The sequence below is a fragment of the Microcaecilia unicolor genome, unplaced genomic scaffold (genome assembly GCF_901765095.1).
Source record: "Microcaecilia unicolor unplaced genomic scaffold, aMicUni1.1, whole genome shotgun sequence".
Classification (NCBI taxonomy): Eukaryota; Metazoa; Chordata; class Amphibia; order Gymnophiona; family Siphonopidae; genus Microcaecilia; species Microcaecilia unicolor.
The window spans coordinates 158,572-181,352 of NW_021962958.1; the positions used below are offsets into that span (position 1 = coordinate 158,572).

Below are 22,781 nucleotides of genomic sequence, written 5' to 3' on the forward strand. Positions count from 1 at the left end.
CTGCACATGGATGGATGGAGGTGAGAATTATTACATTTTGCAAAACACAAATCTCGCCCGTTTTAACGGGCTTAACGGCTAGTTATACGTATATTTAAAGAGATCACGTGATGAGCTGAGTGGAGCAGACACATAGTAGCTCCTCTCTTGAGCCCTGCCTTTCCCCCGGCACAAAAACATAGTTTTGCAGGTGGGTGAGAACCAAGAAAATAGCGAAAAGGGACTGTGCGCTTATATGGGTCTCTCTATAGTCGATGACCTAATGTATGTTACAATCCAACTTGTTACTCAGGAACCTTCATGCAATACCATAATTTATTCTTCTTTGTCATGTATGTATACACATGGTGTATATATATACCATGATCTGTTCCATTTATGTTATGTTCCATGTTTGGTACCATGTATGTATGCACCTTAACGCATTACCATTTGTAATTCTGTTATCCAGAAATGGCAACCACCATTACGGCAAATGTAAGCCACATTGAGTCTGCAAATTGGTGGGAAAATGTGGGATACAAATGCTACAAATAAATAAATACGGACCCTTTTGTTGTGAAATTAGAAGCGGTGATGCCGGCGAAAAGCGCAAAGAAAGAAGCGGACAAACCGCGGGGGATGGATCCCAAAATGGCGCAGAGTCCCGCGCCAAACCCAACACCCACAACATTTACTGCGCAGCAGCTACTCCAGCTAACAGAAGCAGTGAAATCGGCACTAGACCCCCCAGCTACAACATTTGTCTACTCAGCTCAATACTTTAGAAACACTTTTGGAAGATACAACAAGGCGCACGGGTGAGCTGGAACTCATAGTGTCGGTAATGGAAGAGGGGGAGGTCGGAAAAAACAAGCAGCTGGAAGAACTACAAAAATTAGTGCAATCACAACAAATCGATGAACTGGAGAACCGTTCGAGGCGGGATAACCTGTGGATCGTAGGTATCCCAGAAACAGTTCCAGAACATATGCTGCAAACGGTGCTAGAAAAATGGCTGATGAAGGAAATGGCGCTTTCCGACAGCACAGAATCCTTACGCTTGGAATGGGCCCACAGATTAGGGCGCAAGCCGGATCAAAATCCGAGGCCCAGTGATCATAACAAAAGTGCATAATTTTGTGCATAAGGTGGAAATCTTGAGAGGGGCCCGGATGAAGCGTGATAAGCTGTTTTACAATGGGAACCCCAATAAAATATTCCAAGACTTTTCTTTGAGCTTACAAGAGAAGAGACGGGCATTCCAACCTATTTGCAAAACCCTGGCAGACGCCCAAAAGAAATTTGCACTGATCTACCCGGCGACACTAAAAATCCATCATCAAGAAAAATGGCATTTATTTAAAACGCCACAAGAAGCCAAAAACTTCCTTACGGGGTTAAACCCGGCATGAGCAACTGGAACAGTTTGTGTGGCTTCCAAAGAAGCGGAAGGTGACCAAAAAGACTTTAGATCCAAAAGGAAAGAGTGAGTGAGTGCTTGGGGGGAGGGGAGGTTCGGTGTCGCATGATCTCTATTAGCTTGTTAGTAGGATGAGGTTTAGGTTTAAGGGACTAAAAAGGCGGGGGAAGGGGGGTAAAGAGGAAGGGGGAAAGGGATGGGAGTTAGCGACATCATGAGATAGATGGGGGGAACTCGAAAGACATCTGTGTAAGCATCAGTGTAAATGTGGCAAGGGCAGAAGAAGTGCTGGAGGTGATCAGAACAATGATAATAAATGCTTTGCAAGGACAAATGAGATCTTGTGGGACCCTCGGGTGAGGCTGGGCACCCGAGGTGTTATTAGACGTGGATAAATATTAGAATTGCCATAATAAGTAGAGGATTAGAACTTTAAGGTTTGCTACGTGGAATGTGGGTGGGATAGTAACCCCGGTGAAATGAGCAAAAATCTTGACAGCCCTGAAGAGACATAAGGTAGACATTGGATGCCTTCAAGAAACTAGATTATCCCCAGAAGAACATTTAAAACTAAAAATTAGATGGGTGGGAGAAATCCATTTTGCCTCTGCCGGAGGTCGGAAAAGTGGGGTTGCTATACTAATACGTAAGGGGCTGGTGGCTAAATCTGAATTGGTGCAGGCTGATCCTAAGGGCAATTATGTAGTGGTTCGGCTGTGGATACAAAACACAGAATTTCTGGTGTTGGGATTATACGGACCTAATACATATGATGAAAAATTTTACTCCGAACTAATTAATATATGTATGCCCTATAAAACTTCCCAGCTCATGGTGATGGGGGACTTTAATCTGGTCTCAGACCTTCAGTTAGACTGTTCAGAACCTAATGTGGCACATTGCGGAGGGCCTAAAGCGCAGGCAATGAGATTTTTCATGCGCTCGCTAGGCCTTGTGGACACATGGAGGGCGCTGCACTCGGGGGAGCGTGATTTCACTCACATCTCTCGTGCGCACGGCACACTCGCTAGACTGGACTATATATTGATTAGTCAAACAGCATTCTCCTGGGTAGTCAAAGTGGATGTAGGCCCAGGGGAGATATCTGACCACTCCATGGTGTGGATGGATGTGGAGACTACAAAATTTTATCAGACATCGGTGGGTTGGAGGTTCCTGACCTATCTTTATCAAAATAAGGATTTTCAGTCCTTCATTCATCAGAAATGGGAAGATTACGTGCAGTATAACAAAGGTCATATGGCACAGCCAACACTATTCTGGTCAGCAGCGAAAGCTGTATTAAGAGGAGATGTGATAGCATATGTCCATGCTAGAAACAAAAAACATTCAATAGCAATCTTGAGGTTAGAAGCCAGCCTTAAGAAGGCGAAAGCACGTTATATACGAAGCCCAAGTGCCACAACAAAAGAGCAACTGCAGGCAATGCAAGTGGCACTTAATTCTTTGTTGCATGTGCAGAGCATTAGCTTATCAAAAATTTAAAGTACAAAGATTTGGAAACAGGTCGGGATCGATGTTAATGAGACTGATTAGGGCCTGGGGACCTCGAAAACCAATAATGACCCTTAGAGATGAGAAAGTAACATTGTGTAATAAAAGTGAGGAAATAGCTCAAATTTTTACAAGATATTTTAAAGCTATGTATACTGCTTCCCAAAAGCCAGATCTCAGAGAAATTAAAAAATTCTTGACACAAGTGGGACTTCCCCAGTTAACAGAAACCGAAATCAAAGAGCTTGAAAGTCCGTTACAGGGGAAAGAGATCCAAGAAGTGATTAAGTCCCTGCCGTTGGGATCGGCGCCAGGCCCCAACGGGTACACAGGAGAATTTTATAAATTATTACCAGGCTCCTTTATAGGACCTATTCATGATTATTATACTCAGGTCATAAAAAAAGGTAAATTCCCGCAGCATTCTAATATAGCGCTGATTTCCTTACTTCCTAAACCCGGGCGGCCAGAAGATCAGGCAGCATCATATAGGCCAATATCATTTATAAATGTTGATATCAAAATTCTAGCCAAAATATTAGCCAATCGGCTGGCCAAAATATTACCTAGACTAATTGGACAGGAGCAGGTTTGTTTTGTTAGATCTAGACAAGCAGTAGGGAATGTACGTCGATTATTACTGGCAATGGCATCGAGTCAGCAGATGGAGATACCGACCTGCCTATATAGTGTAGACGCAGAAAAAGCCTTCGATAAGGTGGGATGGGATTACTTGTTCACAACACTTGAGTATTTGGGAATTCAAGGCTGGTTCTACCGGGCCATAGCAGCTCTATACAAAGACCCAGAGGCCTCTATATTGGTCAATGGAGTTAAAGCGAGCCCATTTGGGATCAAGAGAGGCACAAGACAGGGGTGTCCCCTCTCACCTTTACTTTTTGTCTTGGCTATAGAGCCATTGCTGCGGGCTTTGAAATCTGCGCAGGAGATACCGGGAGTGAAGGGAGTGACCATCAACTAATAACCTTCACACTTAAACTTCCTCCCGCCCAATCCCGTCCAATCTTAACCAATTTATCTAGGAATCTCCAGGCCATTGACCCTAATACCATATCCTCCAATGTCTCGAACCTCTTCTCTACCACTACACCATCCAGATCTGTCAATGATGCCGTCTCTTCCTACAATACTATTCTATCCTCTCCCTTAGACACTCTTGCACCTCTCATGCCCCGTCCTATTAGATGTACCAAACCCCAGCCCCGGCTAACCGCTAAAATCCGCTACCTACGTTCTTGTACCCGTTCCGCTGAACTCCTCTGGCTGAAATCTCATGCCCTTGCTGACTTCTCACAAATTCATGTTGACCTCCTTCCAATCTGCTCTCTTGCTTGCCAAACAGGACTACTACATCCAACTGACTAATTCTCTTGGCTCAAACCCTCGACTTCTCTTCGCCACACTAAACTCTCTCCTCAAGGTGCCTCCACCCCCAATTCCCTCCTCAATATCTCCCCAGACCCTAGCTGAGTTCTTCCACGACAAGGTTCAGAAGATAAACCTCGAATTCTCTACCAAACCACCCCCACTTCTCCCTCCCCTTGCCCGTTCCCCTAATTCCTCAACCCCTCTGTCCTTTTCCTCCTTTCCTGAGGTCACTGATGAAGAAACATCACATCTTCTCTCCTCCTCAAAACGAACTACCTGTTCCTCTGATCCCATTCCTACCCACCTTCTTAACACCATCTCTCCTACTCTCACCCCTTTTATTCGTCATATCCTCAATCTCTCTCTTTCCTCTGCGATCGTTCCTGATGCCTTCAAACATGCTGTGGTCACACCGCTCCTGAAGAAGCCTTCACTTGACCCTACCTGTCCTTCCAACTAGCGACCCATCTCCCTCCTCCCCTTCCTTTCCAAGTTACTTGAACGCGCCGTTCACCGCTGCTGTCTTGACTTTCTCCCATCTCATACTGTTCTTGACCCACTCCAATCTGGCTTTCGCCCTCTTCATTCAACTGAAACTGCACTTACAAAAGTTTCCAACGACCTGTTCCTGGCCAAATCCAAACGTCTCTATTCTATCCTCATCCTTCTCGATCTATCCGCCGCTTTTGATACTGTTGATCACAGCCTACTCCTTGATACGCTGTCTTCATTTGGATTCCAGGGCTCTGTTCTTTCCTGGTTCTCCTCCTACCTCTCGCTTCGCACCTTTACTGTACACTCTGGTGGATCCTCTTCCACTTCTATCCCTCTACCAATCGGTGTACCTCAGGGTTCTGTTCTCGGTCCTCTCCTGTTCTCCATCTATACTTCTTCCCTTGGCTCTCTGATATCATCCCATGGCTTTCAATACCATCTCTATGCTGATGACTCCCAAATCTACCTCTCTACCCCCAAAATCTCAACCAGCACCCAGACCAAAGTTTCAGCCTGTCTGTCTGATATAGCTGCCAGGATGTCTCAATGACATCTCAAACTTAACATGGCTAAAACTGAGCTTCTCATCTTCCCTCCAAAACCTACTTCTCCTCTCCCCCCTTTCTCTATTTTGGTGGATGGCACTCTCATTCTCTCTGTCTCATCAGCTCGTAACCTTGGGGTCATCTTTGACTCCTCTTTCTCCTTCTCTGCTCACATTCAGCAGATTGCCAAAACCTGTCGTTTCTTTCTCTATAACATCAGTAAAATCCGTCCCCTCATCTCTGAGCACTCTACCAGAACCCTTATCCACTCTCTTATCACCTCTCGTCTTGATTATTGTAACCTACTTCTCACCGGCCTCCCTCTTTGCCATCTCGCTCCTCTTCAATCAATCCAAAACTCTGCTGCGCGACTCATTTTCCGCCAAAGTCGCTATGCCCACATTAGTCCTCTCCTTAAGTCACTTCACTGGCTCCCTATCCGTTTCCATATTCAATTCAAACTTCTCCTATTGACTTATAAGTGCATTCACTCTGCCGCTCCCCAGTACCTCTCCACTCGTCTCCCCCTACGTCCCCCCTCGAGTACTCCGTTCTGTAGATAAATCTCTCTTATCTGTTCCTTTCTCCTCTACTGCTAATTCAAGACTCCGCTCCTTTTATCTCGCTGCACCTCACGCCTGGAATAGACTTCCCGAGCCTGTATGTCTAGCCCCGTCTTTGGCCGTTTTCAAGTCTAAACTCAAAACCCACCTCTTTACCACTGCTTTTGACTCCTAACTCACTTGCCCTGTCCTTTACCCTCACTGCTTTATTCCCATACCCTTAATTGTTCTGTCTTAAGTGTACTGTCTTATCTAGATTGTAAGCTGTTTGAGCAGGGACTGTCTGTGTATGGTGTACAGCGCTGTGTATGCCTTGTAGCGCTATAGAAATGATAAGTAGTAGTAATAGTAGGAGGGTTGGTTAAAGAACTAGCACCTGGCTGTGATCACATCTAGCCCTCGTGATGCTTTAGAGGTAATGTTAAAAATAATTAAGGAATATGGGGACATGTCAGGTTTTTCTCTTAACCTACAGAAGTCAAAGGGATTGGTGGTATATGCAGGGACTGGGTATCTAGGGCTGGGAGAAGAGGGCTTAACATGGGAGAGAGAAAAAATTAAGTATCTGGGTACATACCGTCCACAAGATTTGACTACACTATATTGATATATAGTGTAGTCAAATATATATATATCAATAATGTGACACCATTACTTACCCAGACGTGTATGCAGTTGCGAATGTGGCATGACTACCCACTATCAATAATGGGTAGGATAGCACTATATAATATGGTGATCGTGCCCAAGTGGCTATATATATTCCAGACCCTGCCACTGTTTCTCAGGTTGGAAGATGAACAGAAACTGAACAAGCAGTTGCAACGCTTTTTGTGGAGAGGGCAGAAGGCCCGAATATCTCTTAAAACGCTCCAGATACCGGTGGAATACGGGGGTCTGGGACTTTTGAGCATACGGTATCTCACAGTAGCATGTGGAATGAGACATATCACAGACCGGTTCCGAAATACATCGGAGTTCTCAGCTACTGAATTAGAGACATTAACAACAGATACACATTTCAGCTGCCTATTGCAAACTGGAGGGGGCCGGATTCCGCCGATACTTCGGGAATCACACATATTGCCCACGGCGAAAGCGGTGTGGGGATGGGTTTGTCGTTTGCACCAATTTTCTCCACGGACTACCCCATACTTGGCAATTTGTGATAATCCAGGGTTTCCTCCAGGAAAGATTTATAATATATTTTGGCGATGGCAAAGTAAAGGATTAACATATATATCACAGATATTGACTGAAGAGGGACAAATCCAATCGTTTGAGCAGTTGAAGACCAGATTTTCCTGCCAACAATCAGAATACTTTCACTATATACAGCTGAAACATTACATAGCCACTCTGCCATGGCAAGAATTGACAGAAAATGTACAGGAGGAACTATCGGATGCGTTCTCTCTGCAATCACAAAATAAAGTCCCGTTAAGGATGCATCATAGACATATTAGAGATGTGATACCGGAGCCAAACTATGCAAAACTATCGCAGGCTTGGGGCCTGGACTTGGGAATTGAAATTTCAAGCCAAATAATTAAGGCGGTAGAACGAGAGGACATGAAATGAGATTGAAGGGGGGCAGACTTAAGAAAAATGTCAGGAAGTATTTTTTCATGGAGAGAGTGGTGGATACTTGGAATGCCCTCCCACGGGAGGTGGTGGAGAGGAAAATAGTAACGGAATTCAAACATGCGTGGGATAAACATAAAGGAATCCTGTTCAGAAGGAATGGATCCTAAGGAGCTTAGCCGAGATTGGGTGGCAGAGCCGGTGGCGGGGATGGTGATGGGCAGACTTATACGGTCTGTGCCAGAGCCAGTGGTGGGAGGCGGGACTGGTGGTTGGGAAGTGGGGATGGTGCTGGGCAGACTTATACGGTCTGTGCCAGAACCGGTGGTGGGAGGCGGGGCTGGTGGTTGGGAGGCGGGGATAGTGCTGGGCAGACTTATACGGTCTGTGCCCTGAAAAAGACAGGTACAAATTAAGGTAAGGTATACACAAAAAATGACATGTGAGTTTATCTTGTTGGGCAGACTGGGTGGACCGTGCAGGTCTTTTTCTGCCATCATCTACTATGTTACTATGTTACATGTTTTGTCGCTACGGGACTCTTGCAAAACGATAGCACACTGGGAACTGCAATATAAGTTTATTATGAGGTCATATATCTCACCAAGAAGGGCCTTTCACATGGGAGCATCCTCGGACGGGGCGTGCCCAAAATGCGGAGCACAAGGGGTACTCTTGGGACACATGTTTTGGCAATGTGCAAGAATAGCTATACAAATGCTAATAATAATAATAATAATAGTGCATTTCTGGAAGATCTTACTAAAACATATATCGACTACATGGCATGCCAAATGGAGGAATGATCCGTATGTGTTGTTTGGCAACCCGGGGCTAACGTCTCCGGCAGGATATTGAGGCTTTGCGCTCCGGGCAGTCATTATAGCAAAGAAAGTAATACTCAAGGAATGGATTACAAATAAATCACCAACAATTTGTGGAGATGCCAGATGGTTTGTCTCATGAGATTTGAGAGAAGAGTGGTGGATCAGAATGCAAGTTTTAAAGAATCAGACTATTGTAAGATCTGGACTCCGTTTTGGTTGACATTACCACCAGCGGCAAAAGGCCCCATGCTAAATATATAAGCATGTAAACATGTAAAATAAGAGATTAATGCACAGATGTTGGAGTAACGCTAATTGTAGGGGGGGGGGAGGGAACGGGGAGGGGGGAGAGGTTAATAGTTGGTAGGATTAAGTAAAAGGATGATGTGGCAGTTTTCACAGTGTATCTGACTCTATCCAGATTAATGTACCCATGGTTACTGTGAAAGTATGATTGAGAGGTGTTACCATCATCAATAAAAATGTATTAAAAATAAATACATATATTTAAAAAGCAATTAAGAATAAGAAAACAAAAGATTTGTATTGCATAAGACTTCAAACTCCGTTGTAATAGCAAACCCAAGTTAGCTTGGTTCCAAAAAATGTCTTAACAAGGCCCATAGTAAGTTAAATAGATCCCACTTGTGTCCAATTATAGTAGCTGATTTCATTTAAATATTCTTGGCTGAAGAATTAAGCTGTTTGCATTAAAGACCTGGCTAGTTATTTTGCTGTTTTACAACAGAGAAAGCTTTTTTAGCTTCATGGGATTACATTTGTGAAAATCCATGTAATCAGACAACTCCGAGACCTGCCGGTAAGCCTCACTTCAATTATTGGAAAAGTAATGGAAGCCATGCTGAAGGAAAGGATAGTGAATTTCCTGGAAGCAAATAAGTTGCAAGATCCGAGACAACATGGTTTTACCAAAGGGAAATCGTGCCAAACGAAGCTCATTGAATTCTTTGACTGGGTGACTGAAGAATTAAATCAAGGACGTGCTATGGACGTAATCTACTTAGATTTCAGCAAAGCTTTTGACACTATGTTACTATATGTTACTATATTTGCACTCTAGTTACACATTCAAGAGTCTGTCTTTTTATGGTTGGGTAATTTCACCCATACTAGACCTTTGTGGCTGTCAGAAACATGTTGGGTTTGGGGTCTTTGGATGAACAATTTTAATTGTATATATTTGCAAGTTGTTTTTTGTGTTTCTACCGTCATTTTAAACATTATTTGGATTAAAAGCTATTTATACCAAGCTGGTTCATTATATTGCCTTATTTATTGACTATATGTTTCTTTGTTTGTGGATTTTGTTTTTCTAGATCTGCCTCTGTCCTTTATTATCGGTTTTCCCAAGACTACATGCCACTTATTTATTTATTTTATAACTTTGATATCACTAATTGCAAAGTGTATACTGCCTAGCTGCAATAATAATGACATAAGGAACAGAGGAATGGAGAAAGAAAAGAAAAAAGGTAGGAGATACAATTATAAGGACTGAGGAGCAAGGTCAGAAGAGTGGATAAGGGGACTGGATCTACAAGTTGATCCAGGTTTTGATTAATTTTTTGAATTGAGGTTAAGACGGTTCAAGGTGGAGGGCGAGAGGTAGATAATTCCACAGTTTAGGACCACCATAACAGAAAGCAAAGTCGAGTGAGATAGCCAGCCTAAGATGAGAGGGTGGCAGTAAAGAGAGAAGGGCTTCTTACAAACAGGAAAGTGAATGTGTGGGTAAATAGGGGATCAAAAGATTATTTTGCTAATCAGGGGGATATAGATGACCAAAATAAGAAGCTTAAACTTAATGCAGGCAGACACAGGCAGCTAATGCTTGGCAATCAATAAGGAAGAAACAAAACAGGAGACAACCTGCTGCAGTATCCAAGTAGTTAGTACAAACAGCATCAGAGATCCAGGGAAGGATGAGACAGCAAAAGTTCACTCAAATGTAAGTTTAATGGAAACCAGACCCAACCTGGCCAAGTTTCGGATAACCTTAATCAAGAATTGCGCTAAAGAAGAATCCAAATGCTGAGAGGCAAGGACAGCATAATAAGGAAGAAACATGATTGAAGTGACAGGCATTATGGAGTAATTGGACAGCTGTGGATTGAATAAGTTGGAGATGTTTTAAGGCGGAAAGAGTTAGACCAGCAGAAAGGGTAATCTATATGACTATTGACCAGGCAGAGAATAACTCAAATAAGATACAAAGGTAGAAATGGCTTCACAGACTGAATTCTATGTGAAGTGAAATATGAGGACTGAAGGACAGAGTCAATTTGTTTCTTAAAAGACAGTTTTGAGTCAAAAGTGACACCAAAAGAGCAGCGATTGACCATCAATAATTGGAGGGGAAGGTGAGGAAGCATTAGGATTTGAGAAGTCAATTTGGCTGGTTTGAGAAAGAGTAATGTCACCTTTGTGACTTTTTTCCCTTGGGTTGTGCTCCTCTCGCCCTCTGGTGGCCAGAACCATTGGCTGCCATAGACTTTCCAGACTCTTTTCATTCTGGTCCAGATATTTTAGCCTTCCAGTCTTGTGTGAAAGTTTGGCAGCTAGCCTCACCCATAGCTGCCTTGAGATTGTTGCAGCTGAGCTTAGTGTGTTGAGCTTATTAGCCACCTGGGAACTTGCTGCCTTTGCCTTTGCAACATTTTGCTTTAGGTCCAGGTTAGTGTTGGTGCAGTGTGCACTTTTGACTTATGTGTTTAGCTTCCCTGCTTTTTCCTTGTGGCTCCCCTGCTTTCCCTTTTGGTGCTGTTAGAAGCACTTCTGTTTTGCTGTTAGAAGTACTTCTGGTTTTGGTGCTGTTAGAAGCACTTCTGTTAGTGGAGTGCTTAGGAGCACTCCAATTAGTTTAGTGCTTAGGATCACTTCTGTTAGTTTAGTGCTTAGGAGCACTTCTGTTAGTGGAGTGCTTAGGAGCACCTTTGTTAGTTTAGTGCTGTGGAGCACTGTTGTAGCTTGGTGCTTAGGAGCACCTTTGTTAGTTTATGTGTTTAGCTTCCCTACTTTCTCCTTGTGGCTCACCTGCTTCCCCTTCTGTTGGTTTAGTGCTTAGGAGCACTCCTGTTAGTATAGTGCTTAGGAGCACTTCAGTTAGTGTAGTGCTTAGGAGCACTTCTGTGGTTAGGTGCTTAGGAGCACTTCAGTCTGGTTATGCTGTAGGAACACTTCTGAGTTGCTGGGTTTCCCTGCTTTCCCCTGTGGGCTTCCTTGCCTTTCCCTTTGGTGCTTGGGAGCACTTTTGTCTTGTCTTGGCCCTGTGTTCCTGGTTTGTGCAAGCTTACGTGGTATTCCAAGGTCTGAGGAGATAGGCTTAGCAGGGGTTGGTTCTTTTACAACATGTGATGAATGAGGAAGGGAAATTGCTTAGCTGGGCCCAAATGCAGGCTAAAACAGGAATGGAAGCTAGAGATGTGCTAGCATACCTACAATTACAACATTATCATCAGTCTTTAGATAGGAGGGGGTTGGCTTTCAACTTAGGTAATCACTTAGAAGAATTCTTTGGCCAGTTTAGAGAGGGGGGATTGTCGGTTGCATTACTGCTTCTAGATAAATATGAACAATTTGGTGTGTGCAAGCGGGAGATAGTACTCTTCACGCGGAAAGCGGTAGCCCTAGGGAAGAGAATCATATTGAGAGAATGGATAGGTGATGGGAAGCCATCTTACTGGGCATGGAGAACTCGCCTACATGCTTTGATGCTACTGGAAAAGCGTGGGGCCTATGGTTCCCCGAAGCAAAAGAAGCTGTTTTTAGCAGTGTGGGATGCTTATATACAGTCCCTTCCACATAGAGTAAGGAGCTTGATTCTAAACAGTCTGTAGATACTGACGCCGTTGATGAGGATAGTTGATATTATGGGGTTGCTATTGGGGTAGGGTTTTCCTACCTGCTGCACACGCCAGAACTTGATGTGGAGTTTTATTTATTTATTTATTTTTTAGTTCTCACGACTATCAGAGATGAGGGAAGGGGAGGGAGGGGAGAGGGGGGTATATAGGAGTTGAGTCAGGACACTTTTCATCCATTGTCGAGTGGGGTCATCAGAGCCCAGACTTCGCGGGGCACGGATGAGGGGGGGAATGTAATAGAGAGAGCGGGTAGTTTATAGTTGGGATAGACTAATATGTAATGGAATGTACCGGCGATATATTTAGGTGGGGTTAAGGTTTAACTTTAGTGGGCCAGAAGTCTTATTTCGGATTCATATGGAGTGGACTATTAGAAGCAAAAGGGGGGGGGGGGCAGGGGAAAGGGAAAATTAGGGCATAGGGGAGAAAATGTTCAGCAAAAAATTTTGGATGATATTCATAACTGGATCATATTTATTCAGCATGATATGCCCATGGAATATATTCAGTGAATTGTAACATGGTGATTTAACATGCTGAAATCGTAATAAAAATCATTTAAACATAAAAAGTAAAAGCGGAAAGGAGATATAAATGACGATTCTTCAGTAAACCAAATGAAACAGCAAAACTGGGAACAGGATTTTGCTATTGCAAATCTTGTCACACGAACAGTGGATCATCTCAATTTAAATTTTGCTGTTCAGTGAATATAACCTATAAGAACAGTGGAGTTGCCTGTGTTTGTTGAACTGGTTACTGGCCTCCAGCCAAACAGAACAGTGATGAGTTGGGTCACTTTAAAGTGGAGATGAAGCTGGTAGCAACAGACTGCTTGTCATCCCATGGGAAAGTTTACATTGGGTAACTGTCCAGTGGATTGATAAGAGTCATTAGGGAGGAAATCTGCTTTGCCTGGCCTTACAACTGAAGGGTTCCCACACATTTGACGTTCTTGCATCAGTTCTTGAACATATTCAAACAGACTTTGCCATCAGATGAAAAATTGTTAAAACAACAACAGACAATGATTCAGACTTTGTGAAAACCTTCTTTGTAATTGAACAGCATGATGGTGATAATGAAGATAAAAATGAAGATGCAAGTGATGAATTAGCACCATTTATACTGCAGATGATAATGACAATTATGATGATAAACTACTCTTTGCTATATGGAAGTCAAGTGTTTCAGAGCATCTCTCTCCTTCCCTTCTACTCCCCCTGTATGTGGTGTCCAGCATCCCATCCAGTCCATGGTCTCCAGCATCTCTCTCCTTCCCTCCCCCTCAACAAGCCCACAGTCTCCAGCATCTATTCTCCTCCTCTCTTCAACATCTCTCTCCTTCCCTCCCCCTTCAGCATTTCTCTCCTTTACTTCTCCCCCTACCTGTGAAATCCAAATTCTATCCGTCATGTTCTCCAGCATCCTCTCTTTCCCTTCTCCCTCCCTTACCTGTGGTGTCCAGCATTCCACCACTCTCCATAATCTCCAGCATCTCTCTTCTTCCCTCCCTCTCTACCCCCTATGGTCTCCAGCATCTCTCCCCTCCCCTGCCTTCCTCCTCCTCTGCCTTCCCCCTCCTCTCTTCAGCATCTTCTCTCCCCCCCCCCCCCCTGCCTGCTGTGTCTATTATTCAACCCCCTATGGTGTTCATTCCACCACTTCCCATGGTCTCCATCATCTCTCCCTTTCCCTCACCTTCTCTCACTATATTCAGCATCTCTCTCCTTCCCTTCCCCTTCAGAATCTCTCTTCTCCCCCCTCTGCTTGTGGTGTCCATCATTCAAACATCCCCCCCTCCCGCCAACTTCAGCATTTCTCTTCTTCCCTGCTGTGTCCGCAAGGTATTTATTGTCTTACCATGCTCCTCTGGGATGGCAATTCTATAAGCTACATTGGAGACATCGCATGGCTGGCCCAATGCAGGGCCTTCAGGTGCTCAAGGCCTGCCTGCTCCCGCCTCCTCTGAACCTGTTTCAGAGGGGATGGAAGCTGGCCAGCCAACCTTGAGTATGCAAGGAATGAGAAGAAAGGCCTCATGGGGAGAGAGGAAGGGAAGCAAAATTTGGGGGGTGTCATGGCAGCTGTGGTTCCCCTATGGAGCTATAACCCTACACCAGAGACCAATGTTTGAGTCATACCTGGGGATCCATTTGCTGAGTAGAGTTCAGAGTCTGAGCTACTGGAATCATTTGAATTTTGAGAGCAGGGTGCTGTCCCATCTGTCAGAAAAAATTAACATTGTACTGAATTTACAAGTTACTCTGGGACAGATGTACTTGAGTTCTTTTCTTCTCCATTTTGTGGCTTTGGGAGAATGCTTACAACATCTGGCCCTTTGTGAGCTAAAGGAGTATTCCTCCTAGCTGACATTAATACAATGGTACTTTTAACATGGGTATACAACTGTATTCCTCATCTTAGACACACGTCTAATATCTCCCCCTGGGCATCACATACAACTTGCATGTTCATAGAATGAAATGCCTTCCTATTTCTGTAGGTGGCTTCGTGTGGCCGGGGGGGTCTGAGGGCTACGTGTGTGCAGTCTATCACACCGATGACCGAGGGGAATCTAGCAAGAGCATAGAAGGCGGCCATGTTGTTGTGCAGGGCCTGGGGGGTGGTGGGGAAAGTGATGTAGTGTGAGGTGTGAGTGATAAAGGCATCCAGGAACTGGGTGAGACAGTGTGAAATAGAAGCCTGGGTGAGGCCTGTGTTAGCAGCTAATACGGATTGAAAACTGCCAGTGGCCAGGACAGAGAGAGCGGAAGTGATTTTGAGGTGGGCAGGGATGGGGTTATTCCTACGTGTCTGGGGCTGAAGGAGGGGTTTCAGCTGCTCACAAAGCTGACGAATGGTGGCCCTATCAAACCTGAACCTTGTTAGACACTGCTGGTCAGTGAGTTGTAGGAAGGTGGTGCGGGGCCTAAACACTCGGGGCCGTGAATACCTCCTGCGGTGGGTGGCCTCTTCGTGTAGCATGCATGCCACAAGTGCATTAAGTGCATCCATATCCCCACCACCAGTGCAAGTATTAGGACTAGTAGTCAAACAGCAACACACACAGATCTTTCACTTCCAGCCACCACGCCCTCTGGCCACTCACTCGCCAAACAGTACAGGAACACAGAGACAAACGGAGGTCAGGGAATAGAGTATACACGTGGGAGGAGTGAATGGGGAGGGATAGGGGGAGGGGAAGGGGGCGATGGAGCAAAGGAGTAGGAGTAAGGAACGGTCAAAGGGTAAGACACAAAAAGAGGCAGGGCACACAGACGACCGTCACAGGTACTCAACACGCTCGGCTTTCTCTCTGCAACCACCACTTCAGCTCTTCCACCAACAATATCGCCACTCTCCAACTACACACAATCGCTAATGGGTCTAAAGACGCTTTCCCCCTTGCTCTGGTCGCTTTTATTTCGGGTCCATCATATTACGCCCATCTTCCCGCTCAACCAGAGCCATTTCGCTATTCGTTATACGTTGTACCCGTCCACGTCGTATCACCGCCCCTAACATGCCCCCGACACGCCTCTTATTTGGACGTTTTTACGTGAACGTACGAGCGACATGGACGCACTGAAACATTGCTTTCGATTATATGGATTTACTCGTTTTTGTGAGATAAACGTCCATCTCCCGATTTAGGTCGGAACTTGGGCGTTTTTCTCGTTCGATTATAAGCAGGATTGTGTTTCTTGTTGGTAGGTCTATGAGGTCTGTCATGTATCCTGGGGCTTCGCCGTAGATGATTTTGTGGACCAGGGTGCAGATTTTGAAAGCAATACGTTCTTTGATATGGTAATAATGGCCAGGCGCTAAGTTATAAATTAGTGTCTGGCCATTTACCGCATCAGCTCTTACTGCCTCCTAGTCCTATTTAGGAGAAGGTAAGGGCTCATGTGCTAACTCAGAGGTAGAAAATAGGCGCCTGGGAGTGCCTGGCAGTAATGCTGTTTTGGCGCATGCTACCCACATGGTAGCCCTACCGCGCCTTCATGAAAGGGCCCCTAAATCTGCATTATCCAGTTAGCAATTTGCTAATGTGAACAAGCTGGCTGAATAACGCTTCCACATCCATTCTCCGTTCATGGTATGTTTCCTGCAGTGGCATAACCACAGGTGGGCTTGGGTGGACCGGGACCCACCCACTTAGGGCTCAGACCCACCCAACAGTAGCACACATTTAGCGGTAGCTGGTGGGGAGCCCAAGTTCCACCAGCTGAAGACTTCCCCCTGATGGTAACAAAAACGCTATTCTCTGTGATACCGGCACCTCCACATGCTAAGTTTTCAGCGCATGCCTGCTGCAGACTGCCAAGGTGGAAAGAAGCGTTTTCCCACCAGCTGAGATATTTTTTGGTGGTGGGGAGGGTGGAGAACACTTGGGGCCCACCCAAAATCTGTTTTCTGGCTACGCCTCTGGTTTCCTATTAAGAACATGTACTGCGCATGCTAGTGCACGCAAATAGGCAAACTACCAGAAAACACACTAACATTTTTTTTTTCGGTAAGCCTTTTCTCGCGTGTTAACCCACATTAGGGTTTAGCACACTTTAGTAAAAGGGTCCCTGAGCTAGGTAAATATAATAATGTAGGCAACTCATATAGCTGAGTCTTTCTGGCAGGCTACACAAAGGGCCTAGGAGACCAGATGCTTGTACACTGACCAGGCTAATATTGCTGGCTGTTTAGATTACAGAAGTTTGTGGTTAAACACTAGAAAGGTGGGATTTGGGAGGGAAATAAAAGAAGATCTTGGATGCTTGTCCGCCCAAAATGGTTGTGTATCCAGAGGACAAAAAAAGGTTAACCTGGATAAGGAAAAAATATCTTGTAGCTAGGATGTATTCTTACTGTGGACAAAATAACTGGGTCTCTTTGCCATCGTCTACTGTTTCTATATTACCTTTTAATATGGCACATTCGTATTCTTGATTCTCTTTTCTCATCCCCATCTATATATCAATAATATACAAAGTTTCGATTCCAACTGCAGCTAATTGTGACTCTGGGCAAGTCACTTAACTCTCCATTGCCCCAGACACAATACTAAGCCCACTAGGGACAGAGAAAGTACCTGCATATAATGTAAATCGATTTGAATATACCACAGAAAAGCGGTATATCAAAAATCCCATTACCCTTACTCTTAGGTATATTACCTTCCTATCCTCCAGTGATGATTCTCACCCTTCCCGGCTCACCATTGGTTGGGGGTGGGGGGAGCTTCCTCTATTCCCACAGCGCTGTAAACAGTCGGGATTATTGGAAAATTAAATACAGAACGGGAGACTGAAAGAGTTAAATGGGAACAACATGAAATGGCAGAGGAGTAATAGAACTAGAAAAGAAGGAGGTTCTGGAAGGCAGATAATGTGAACATGGAAGGGGGAGTAAGGGAAGAGGAAGCTAGACGAGAGGAGGCATTGTGAGGGAGAAAGAAGGGTGATAGACGGCTGAAGAGATGGAAAGAACAATTAGAGAGATAACCGAGAGAAGAAAAGATGTTACGGAAGTAGCCTCCCCCTCCCCCCGAATTTCTGCTAAAAATGGGCTGATCGATCAGGTGTTCTTCCCAAACGCCTTCCTTTGCTCCTGTTCAACACCACACTGGCAACAAACATTGCTGGTTTAATTTTAACGTATGCCTCAACTGGATTTACTTCATTTATCAGCTTGAACCATAAATTTATTTTAACATTTTGCTCTTCCCATTCCATTTTTCTCAGTGGTTCAGCAACACTATATTGTAGAGCAAGTCCCGATGTTAAGGTTCATCATAACAGTGCACTTTTCCCTTACTGATGCAGAACGTTCCTGAATTTAACCATCTCCTAGAAAGCAGGGCATACACAAGCCCAGAGGAGAAGACGAAGGTAAAGACCAATAGAAACAGAGCTTGTCAAGAGTGGTTGCATTACCATAAACTACACTACACACAATGCCTAGCTCACATGACCTAGCAGTGAAATAATAACAAACATTAACCCATTCCAGGGTTCCACTGTAACTTAGGCAAGGCTGTCAAAAGACAGAACAGCCAGTAGGAAAAAGAAGGTAAAGATGCCCCTGTATAAGACTCTGGTGAGACCTCATTTAGAATATTGTATGCAAGTCTGGAGACTGCACCTTCAAAAAGATATAAATAGGATGGAGCTGGTCCAGTGGTCTTCGTCGTAAAGCATATGGGACAGACTTAAAGATCTCAATATGTGTACTGTGGAAGAAAGGTGGGAGAGGGGAGATATGATCGAGACATTGAAATACCTATGTGGCATAAATGCACAGGAGGTGAGTCTCTGTCAACTGAAAAGAAGCTCTGGAAAGAGAGGGCATAGGATGAAGGTGAAAGGGGATAGACTCAGAAGTAACCTGAGGAAATATTTCTTCATGGAAGGGGTGGTATATTTGTGGAACAGCCTCCCAGAGAAAGTGGTGGAGAGGAACACAGTATCTGAATTCAAGAGAGCTTAGAAAAGTACATAGAATGTCTAAGGAAGTAATAGGGAGAATAGATGGCATGGATGGGCAGACTGGATATGCCATATGGTCTTTATCGGCATACACTTTTCTCTGTTTCTATTGTGATGCTGTTAGCTTTCAGTGTGGGGCAGGTAACTTCCATGGCTCTGTCCTCTTGGGCCTGAGCTTCTCTCTTTCACACATAAGCCTTTCAGCTATCCAAAAAAGAAAAATATAACTACAGTCCATTCTAGAGTCTCCTTGAGAAGGAAAAGGCTTTCAGTCCTTTTCTTTATCAACACAGTTCAAGTCTCTTTAAGCACAGTCTATCACAAGAAAAATCAAGCAAGAAAAAGAGAGAAAAAAAAAACAGAATCACCTGCTCTCTCAATACTGTCTTTCTCAGAGTACTGCAGGCTGGGCAGCTCACCTCCCTCTTCACAGCAACTTCCCTCTGTGTCCGCCCTGCTGCCTCTCCTTTATACTTGCAAATGTCAGACATTTGTATTCTCATAGCCCATAGCAGTGGCGTAGCTACGTGGGGCCTGAGGGGGCCGGGGCCCCCGCAGATTCACCCCAGGACCCCCCTCCCGGCGAACCCGCCCCCGCCGCCGCCTACCTTTACTTTTGCTGGCGGGGGATCCCACTCCCCGCCAGCCGACGTCTTCTCAGTCCTTCCTGCTCTTCAATTTGTTTGCTGACGTCCTGCACGTAATTGTACGTGCAGGACGTCAGCAAACAAATTGAAGAGCAGGAAGCGACTGAGAAGAAGACGTCGGCTGGTGGCGGGGAGGTGGGATCCCCCGCCAGCAAAAGTAAAGGTAGGATGCAGCGGCGGCGGGTTCGCGGAGGGAGGGGGGCGGCAATGTCAGCGGTGGGGGGGGGCGGCGCCGGGGGGAGGGCTAAAATGTGCCCCCTCCCCCCGGGCTCTGGACCCCTCCCCCACGGAAGGCTGGCTATGCCCCTGGCCCATAGGTACTTGCTCCTCCAAACTGTTCTCCACTACAGGTAAATCAGGTCCCTCTTCAATGCCTTCCATCCAATCAGGTGCGTCTCCACCCTTCTCACCCAATTCCTCCCTCTCATCAGCTGGCCTGTACCTTCTCTCTCCTTCTCCCCAGGTGGGTGGAATCTTATATTGATTTCTTAACCATGGAAATGGAGTTTTAGCATTGCTGCTCCCCCTACTGGCCACGCTCTGGTATAACTGTTTTTTCCCCGGTGTCCTTCCCTTCCTTCCTAGGGAAGGATTCCATGTCGGGGTCTCTAGGTTGCCTTCCCTTCCTTCTCCCTCCTGGCATTTTGGGTAGGATAGTTCTATATCCCCTAGATCTGCAGTGTGCCTAAGTTGGCCTTCCTCACTACATACCCCCTCCCTCAAATAATTGCGGCTCTCCACTTTTTTTTTTGCTACCTTCTGGGGAGTCCGCAATTCGAGATAAGGCATCAGCATTGCTATGTAGTTTACCTGCCCTATGTTGTACCTCAAATGAAAAAGCTTGCAGGGCTAAGTACCATCGAGTAAGCCGTGCATTTTGGCCCTGCATTTGTTGCAACCACCGCAGTGGGGCATGGTCTGTGACGAGTGTAAAGGGATTCCCTAGTAGATAAAACTTTAGGGCGTCCATAGCCCACTTTATGGCCAAACACTCTTTCTCGATCACGGCATAATTGTGTTCGGCGGAATTTAACTTCCGACTCAGAAAGAGAACTGGGTGCTCCTCTCCCCTGAACTCCTGAGAGAAGACTGCCCCCAATCCTGTCTCCGAGGCATCCGTTTGTAATATGAAAGGTTTTTCAAAATCTATTCCCTTGAGGACTGGCTCCCTACACAGGAGATCTTTTAGAACCTGAAATTTGCATCTTCCCTTCTCAGACCAATCTAGGACATTGGGGTGCGTCTTCCTTAACATATCAGTCAAGGTGCTCGACTTCTCCGCAAAGTGGGGAATGAAACGATGATAATAACCTATGAGGCCCAGAAATCCCCTCAGCTGTTTCTTTGTATGGGGAGGGGGAAAATCTTTTATCCCTTGCACTTTATCGGTCATAGGTTTAATAACCCCACCCCCTACCATATATCCTAAATATCTTACCTCCTTACTGGCAAAAATACACTTTTTAGGATTAACAGTAAGGCCTGCCTGTCTCAGGGTGTCTAGGACTGCCCTAACCTTTTGCAAGTGTGACTCCCAATCTGAACTAAAAATGACAATGTCATCCATATATGCTGCCGCATAATCAGAATGCCAGCGGAGTAGCTGATCGGCCAACCTTTGACAGCAAGCAGCCGCCCCATTCAGCCCAAACGGCATTCTCCTGAATTGGAACAGACCAATTGGAGTGCTGAATGCAGATTTGGGTTTAGCTCCCGCCGTCAAAGGGATTTGCCAATACCCTATTGTGAGATCTAACGTAGTTAAGTACTCAGCCCGCCCCAGTTTATCTAGCAAGTCATCTATGCGGGGCATGGGGTAGGCATCAAATTGCGATATGGCATTAACCCATCTAAAATCTATACAAAATCTTTGTGATCCATCCGACTTTGGTACCAATACAACAGGACTGGAGCATGGACTATTCGATTCTTCTATGATCCCTAACTCTACCATCTCCTGCACCTGCTGAACAATCTCTTTTCTCCTCATTTCGGGCACTCTATATGGCCTCTGCCTCACAATCTTACCCTGCTCGGTGAGGATATTATGGGAGACTAAATGGATCTTCCCTGGTAGGGAATTAATGACATCTCAAAACTCCTGAATTAGACCTTCCACCTGTTCTCTCTGTCCTGGGGTTAGGGCCAGGCCTATTGTGGGTTTCCCCCCTTCTCGCACCTCACTGAGCTGAGGCTCCAAATCCTCCTCAATGGTAGTGACAAGGCCCTTCCGCTCAACCCACGGTTTCAAAAAGTTGATATGGTAGGTTTGAATTCCTCCCTTCTCACGTTGTACTCGGTACGTCCACGGTCCTGCAGATGTGCGTTGTCATCTGCACTCATGTAGCTCCCTTCCAGATGTGCACACAATAGCAAGCAGGCAAAATTCCAATCAATTGATATTATTTCACAGTGAACTAATGGTCCTTGGACTTTTATTCACATGCTGCATTGGCCCTCATTCGTTTCCTTCAATTTACGTTTCTCTTCAAACCAAAAATGAAGTTGAGATACCTAATTGATACAGAAAAAATAGAAAGTATTTCAATAAGAGGCATAGCTAGGAAAGTAAGAAAGGTTCTTTCCTGCCAGAAGGATAGCTAAGCCTTACCCCTGGCCTGCTTGCTAATGCGCAAAGGTACTCAACTCACTGCTGTGCTTGTAAAGGGGCAGTAGGCCCTAGGTATGACCCCTTACACCCAAAAACATTTCCCCTACACTTAGGAAATGGTCTTGTGGTCCCCTCTCCATGATATAGCTCCTCCATCATAATACAGTTAAGCCTTGTGCAGGAGTTCAGCCTTACTGAGTGTTACTAATGAGGCCCATTGTCTCTGAATTACTGCTGCACTGAACTTTTTTTGAAATTTGTTTATTCACAAGCAGCAAATAGCCAACAATGCTCAAAAGGCACCAGAACAAGATAATGCAGAAGTTGAAACAAAACGCAAGCCCTTTCACAAAATAGTACATCATACGATACATGTCAAACTGTACTACTAAGCTAAAGACAAGATGCGTCAGTAGAAAAGAAAGCAATGAAAACAACAATCTTAGCAAATCACTTCTTACCAACACAGCAAGAAGTGAGACTAAACAAGAAACTACACAAAAGATAAAAATTCCACTGAAATGTACATGGAAAGCGATGACCACAAATGCTCACAGTCTAAGCAATAAAGTTCATGATCTTCAAGCCCTGATGTTGGAGGCAGACTTAGACATTGTTGCAATCACAGAGACGTGGCTCAATGGTTCCCATGAATGGAATGCAAACATACCAGGCTATAATCTGTTTAGGAAGGATAGAGAGAGTCGTAAAGGTGGAGGAGGAGTAGCTCTGTAAATGAGAAATGATATCGCAGTGACCGAAATGACAGGGACCTGGGGAAAGGAAGAAGCAATATGGATCACCTTAAAAAGAGATGATAGAATCTCTGTCCAC

General features: G+C 45.0%; 1 protein-coding gene across 1 annotated transcript in view; it reads right to left on the reverse strand.

Annotated features, from left to right (window-relative positions):
• LOC115458693 overlaps positions 1–17,101 on the reverse strand; it is a 93,477-nt gene extending 76,376 nt beyond the window's left edge. The window contains exons 1-2 of the mRNA XM_030188521.1: positions 17,071–17,101; positions 14,349–14,429 (exon numbers count right to left, since the gene is read on the reverse strand). Of these exons, the coding sequence (XP_030044381.1) occupies positions 14,349–14,429; positions 17,071–17,101 (112 nt within the window). The remainder of the gene's footprint in view (positions 1–14,348; positions 14,430–17,070) is intronic.
• Positions 17,102–22,781: the final 5,680 nt, after the last annotated feature.